This window comes from Xyrauchen texanus, chromosome 27 (genome assembly GCF_025860055.1).
Source record: "Xyrauchen texanus isolate HMW12.3.18 chromosome 27, RBS_HiC_50CHRs, whole genome shotgun sequence".
Lineage (NCBI taxonomy): Eukaryota > Metazoa > Chordata > Actinopteri > Cypriniformes > Catostomidae > Xyrauchen > Xyrauchen texanus.
In genome coordinates, this window is record NC_068302.1 from 32,645,258 (window position 1) to 32,651,586 (window position 6,329).

At 34.7% G+C, this 6,329-nt stretch overlaps 1 protein-coding gene across 1 annotated transcript; it reads right to left on the minus strand.

Annotated features, from left to right (window-relative positions):
* Nucleotides 1-784: 784 nt before the first annotated feature.
* On the minus strand, nt 785-3,503 carry LOC127621461 (collagen alpha-1(XI) chain-like). The gene is made up of 7 exons (XM_052095059.1): nt 2,935-3,503; nt 2,629-2,706; nt 2,289-2,445; nt 1,993-2,099; nt 1,763-1,828; nt 1,456-1,665; nt 785-1,309 (listed from the first exon to the last, which is right to left on the minus strand). Exons 1-7 carry the CDS (start codon nt 3,082-3,084, stop codon nt 1,160-1,162), a joined length of 918 nt encoding a protein of 305 aa, XP_051951019.1. The 5' UTR covers nt 3,085-3,503; the 3' UTR covers nt 785-1,159.
* Nucleotides 3,504-6,329: the final 2,826 nt, after the last annotated feature.

Here is a 6,329-nt window from a genome sequence, read left to right on the forward strand (position 1 = left end):
TGTTGTTTATTTTGCTTCAAGGGAGTAGCCATTCTATGTTACTTTAAAATAGTTATATATATATATATATATATATATATATATATATATGTGTGTGTGTGTGTGTGTGTGTGTGTGTGTGTGTGTGTGTGTGCAAAATGAGTTTGCAGAATTTCATATGTAAATATGTTATTAATAATTAATATACAGGTATAATTCTGTTTGTACAAATTAGTGTAAATGATGTGATTTTATGTGAAATTATGCCGTTTCATTTTAAATTGACACTTTTGTGTTCTTTGTAAATACCTGTTACCCTATTTAAGCTTGAACCCTGTTTTTAAAGGGTAAAGTACTTGTGCAGAGTGCATATCTTGAGAACTTCCAAAAGGTCATTCTACACATTAAAGTGTAATTTTCTGTAAAGCTGATTTGAAATGATATGTGTTGTGAAAAGTTCTATACAAATAAAAATGACTTGACTTGACTTCACAACAGTAACAAACTAGTAATTGATTCATTCAATTCATCAGAAATATATCTGAGTTTTCAAATAAAAAGAATTAAACACATTCAAACGAACAACAAAATACAACAGTATTCATCATCCAGGGTTTGTTTATTGCATCATTAAGATAAAAAAAAGAAAAGAAAAAACACTACAGGACATTTCTACATGACAAAAGTCACAGAAAGAAAAAAATAATTTCACAATATTTATAAAAAAAATTATATATATATATATATATATATATATATATATATATATATATATATATATATATATATATAATCAATGCCCTTCCTGTGATGTTGAAATTTGTATAATAGTAAAACTGTGAAAGCATTGTGCTTTTATCCTCTGATACAAACATGAAATTCCTACAACATTGCATAAATAAATCTTTATCATAAATACTCACCAAACATTGAAACACAAGACTAAATAAACACATACCCACAACACATGCACACACACACTATTACTGCACTTCAGTCTAGACTATTTAAATATTTTAGAACACTATAAACCCAGAGAACAGATTCCGTTTGTTATTATCATTGATCATAATGCATTACAAACTATATAATGATTACCCATAGGTTGCATGTATAATATCTGCTGTGAACAATGCATGCCTCCCAAATGCCCTGTGAAGTGTCTATTTCTGGAAGGAGGCTATAAAAAGCACAAAGGTCCCAGAACAATGCTTACATCTTCTTCCCAGGTGTCTCCTCTGCCCTCTATAGATATTGCTCTAATGGGTAGAAGTTGCATGTCTCCTCTATGGAGCTCTAAATTACTCAAAACCCTCACCAGTGCCACTACCTGCAAAGATAAAGCAGGGACATTTTTATAAAATTATGTTTGGCTATCACAACATGCTTGGTTATGGAATAGATTTACTTTTAATGCATTGTAATAAAATTGCATTGGATGGATAGATGGATGGATGGATGGATGAAACTTCTAACCTCACAACCACGTTTTGATATGGTGACAAGAGATGGATCAATTTCTTCACTGGAGTCTCCTAGTAAATGTACCACCCTCTTGGTCATATCTCTGTGTTTAGCAGTGGGGCTGTGGTTTTTGGGACATGTCAGAGTGATGTTTTGTATGGCAGAGTTGCTGTTTAACCGTAGGAATCGCAGTTGGACAACATCAAGATCTCTGTACTCAAACTGTGGAACACAGCAGTCAATAGATAAGGATAGTCACTAGAACTAAATAGAAGATTTCTAAACAATTTAAAAAAATGTCTGCTGTTAACATCTTTACCTTGAAGCCTCTGTATTGTTCACTAAACCCTTTTTTAGTATCCCATGACGACCATATTCCTGAAGTCTTACAACAGCAATGTGACAAATATTAGTTTGTATGATATTGAATGCTATAGTATTGCATTCAATATCATATCTTCCAGTTTTGGGCATTTTAGATGAAAGAAAATCTGTTTACATGTCTTTGAATGATCAAAAGAAAATTATATATCATAAAGATCCTCTTACTTTGGACTGGACAGGAGACACGCAGGTTAGACCTCCAGCAGTAAAATTACAGAACACATTGAGAGCATCAAATGGACATCCCTGGTTAGGATCAATGTAGTAATGCCCTGTGAAAAACGACCTCCATTAAGTGTAAACATAAAATTCCTTTAAATAAGACCAGCATATTCTAATTAAATAAATAGGCTAATTGACAAGTTCCAGATATAGAGGCTGGGCATCTCCCAATACACTATTCAGAACATACACTGTAAAAATGTAAAGATTCTCAAGGGACCATTTGGGGTTCTGCTCACCATCTCTGATATGAGGGTGGATAAGACTCAGCTCTCTGCAGTTGGTGGCAGGGCTGTCTTTGGTGCCCAGATGCCAGCTGTGTGAGTGCCACTCCTCCCCAATCCACTCTTCGTGCTCATCAAATCGAGAATTTCTGGGCAACTTTCTGGATGTTTTCTAAAAAAGATGCATGTACAATCAATATAACAAAATGATATTGATCCCATCCCTCTAAATGCTAATTATCTTGAGTCATCCTGCAACCCCATGTCACCTGTAATTCTACCTAGGTATATTTGACCATAAAAGTGTGTTTCAGTGCTGAACAAACCAAGGTTTATTGCTTGAGTTTGTACCAACATTTTGTGACCTTCTTCTCTGCACCAGAAGTTGAGTATGTTGCCCTGGTGTCTGCTGGTCAGGAATACCTGGTTTTCCCTGTGAGATCATTGATTCAATGGGTCAGATATGATTGGTCAAAAAACAAACAAAGAAAAAACAAACAAAACAGAAATAATATGAACATATACATTTTAAACTGAAAGGACAATAATGCAATGTTTCAATAGATCAACAATGATACTACTATAAAACTATAAAAAAATAAATAAAGAATGAAAAGAATTTAAATAATTAAATGACAATTACACAGTAACAGTCACTTACTGGTGGTCCTCTCCGACCTTTCACACCTTTTTGTCCTGGTAATCCCTGAACCCCTTCAATACCCTGTTGATATGAACAATGCTCAGCCTCTTCAACTCTTGGTAAATTTTGGGTTGCCGTCTGAAATTTTTCACTCTCAAAGCTCACCATTCACACTGTCGACTCTTGCCGAAAAGTGGTCTCATTTTTCAGAACCCAAAAACCTTTTAAGCATGTACTGTACAATAAATCTGTTTCAATTCACTCTATCTCCCTCAATTACCTTCCATCACAATATGCTGATCTGAAAGGTCAATGGCACTGTAATGCATTTTAGCCTTCACAGATGTGCTCGTACACATTCCGTCTAATTTTTAGTTCATGCACAACCCCATTGTTTCATAGAATATTTTGTCATGTGAGTGGACTAGAAGCTTAATCTAGGTGTCATTAGAAAGCACAAGGTGTCACTTTAACGTCAATAGTCGATAACATATATTTCCGATGATTTGCTTAGCATGCCTTTCCTGTTCTGGACATATAAGATGTTGATGTCATACTTAATTTTTTGATTCTTTGGAAAATCGTTCGAACTGTGGTATTAGGGCAACAAAATAAACTGTACAGTCACATTCATGAGGAGAATGAAAGCTTTCCTTTGACATACGATTTGTCTGTTTAAGCCCTATTTGAAAGACTTTTATGTTAATTGTTATATTTGTAATACATTACCTCTAGGTGGCACTTTTTTCCGAAGCGGATGTTTTCAGGCCTAATTTTGTTACTTTATGTAACATTAATGCAGAATTGATCAGAGGTTATCTATGAAGAGGTCAGATTCTAAGCTTTTAAACAATATCCAATATGCCTGATTTATGTATCCAGAAACTCTAATATTTTAAGTGTAAACTTTTTCCGTGACATAGCACCCCCTTTTGGACTTGCTGGTGGGTCCACAGAGTTGAAGAGGTTAAGAAAAACATTTATGTCTAATTTGTTTATATGGTCACATTTGTTTGTTTCAAAGGAAGCAAGGAAATCTAACCTGTATTACAAATTTGCTTACATTTCATTAGTGACCTGTAAAAAGTGCAGAATTCTAAAAACTTCTACATTTTACTCTATTACTTTTTTTTCTTTTTCTTTTTTTAAAATCCTAAAACGTTGTTTATTTCCAGGTTTACATTTCAGAATTTTGAATACAGCATTTCAGGACACGTACAGGTCATGATGACTGTGAATAAGATCTAAATCTGTACCTACCTCAGGTACAGGTTAAAGATAAGGAGAGCTATATAAATGACATAATCACACCTGCAATTTCAGTACGCACCTTCTTTCCAGATGGACCCTGTAAAGCAAAACAAGAATGTGACTGATCTGTGTCATTATTATAAAGCAGATAAAGCCGGTTAATGAGTTTACTAATAGACCTACAGGTGCACCACGCAATCCTCTCCTGCCAGGAGGCCCTTGAGCACCAGTTTCACCCTGCAACAAACAACACATATTTGTAAAATAAGAAACTCGATTCACAGGAAACATGTAAACAAGACAAGAAAAATTAAAATGAACAGTGTTGGGGGTAACACGATAAAAGTAATGTGCGTTACATAATAAGATTACTTTTCGAGTAACGAATAAAGTTACGCAGTATTTTTTATCTTAGACCATGATAACGGAGTTAATTTTTTAATAAAAAACGTGTTGCTTTTGTACACATCTACTGTTCTTGTATTAGGAGAAATCAGGAGTAAAAGTGTGCAAACTTCATGGAGGAGACGTAGTGCATGATGGGCATTATAGTTCTATTGAATGTGAGGTCAAAGATTATTTAGCAGATAGAAATGAGTCATTTCTATTTAAATGAATGGGAATTGGAACACCTAACCAAGAAGCTCTAGCACCCAACAGTCAATGGGTGTAGAAAGGAAGTCCCACCTTGCAGGTAAAAAAGCCAATCACCTTTTAGATACAAACATCACCTTTCAATCAACTCGCTAATGTGCATACGCATTTCATGTTTAGCGTAATATGAGGTCAACATTTGTTTGAGTGAAACGCGGATGATTCATGTGTTAATATACATAGCATTAAATCAGAAAACCCGTTTAGGCAGAGGGATTATAAGACTATTCATCCACTGGCAACGACATGATACACAGGGTGAAATACTCGCTCGAACTTATGCTGCCGAACTGCTCAGTGTTACAGCTCCCTGTAACTGGGAGAATGGGATGAGAAAAGACTCTGGATCTGTGGCTCCGAGCAGCATTGTACATCGATTTACTACACAGAGAAAATGTCTTAGTTTCTAAAAATATTCTACATTTTTGTTTCATAATAAACAAGTATTTTGATTTACGAAACAAACCATTTTTATGACATTTTGGTAGCATTAAAAACTACTTAATTCAAGTTGTATCAAAATGTGCCTTTGAAGTTGTGGCATCTGTGCACACTGTGGATCAACTCTAAACAAGCATGCACTGAGATAACTTTAATTTATTCATCAGACTTGTTCCTTGAACATGTTAGACTGGCATTCCCCACTGAAGTTTATCTTGACTTTTGAAGAACATCTCAAGTTGACTCTGGCATTGTCGATGGGCACAGCACATGATGACAAATATGATGCTGGTTCAAGTGTTGGACTTTGCTGCTTTAGGTTAGACAGTGGTTATTCTTCTTTATTTATATTGGCTGCCATGTTGATGGAAAAACAAATCATGCATATTCATGTTATTGATTCTTTATTATAAATATGACGTGAAGACCTACTTTATAAATATCTGTTTGTTTACTATGTTGTTTTGACATGAGTGGTGAACAGTAGCTAGCATGACCTGTAATGTCTCTTGTATGCAATGCATGGCTTATTTGTATGGAATGTATTGCATAGCAGAAGAGAAAGTGGCTGTGAGAAAAAAGTAATGCAAATGTAATGTAATACTTTACTTTCCATAAAAAAAATCTATTAATTGGATTTAATTGATTAAGTTACTTTTTTAAGGAGTAACGCAATATTCGAATGAGTTACTTTTAAAAGTAAAGTTACACTGAAAATGAAATACTGCAGGTAGTAACTTGCCTGTATCCCTTTTGGCCCAGGTCGCCCCCTGTACCCTAGAGCTCCTTGTTTTCCCTGCAAGATGTAGGAAATCATTCAATACTGCTGAAAAATGTAAATGACTTCTTTTATTTCATTTGAACTTACTTTCACTCCTGGTGGTCCGGTGGGCCCTTGCAATCCTTTAAAACCTGAATAGCCCTGTAAAACATTGAATTAAATAACATGTTAAGATAGTTAAACAGTTTTACTAATTACGTTAATCTCTTTAGTAAATGTGGAGAGATGCATTGTGTAATGCATTATATTCTGGTGGCAAGATTTTGTGTGGATTTTGGACCACAAA

Coding starts and splice junctions, on each gene's coding strand:
- LOC127621461 (XM_052095059.1), bottom strand. CDS start 3,084: ATGGTGAGCTTTGAGAGTGAAAAATTTCAGACGGCAACCCAAAATTTA. Junction 2,446..2,628: donor AGAGAAGAAGGTCACAAAAT/GTTGGTACAAAC, acceptor CATCTTTTTTAG/AAAACATCCAGAAAGTTGCC. Junction 1,829..1,992: donor TGTCTCCTGTCCAGTCCAAA/GTAAGAGGATCT, acceptor TGCTGTTGTAAG/ACTTCAGGAATATGGTCGTC.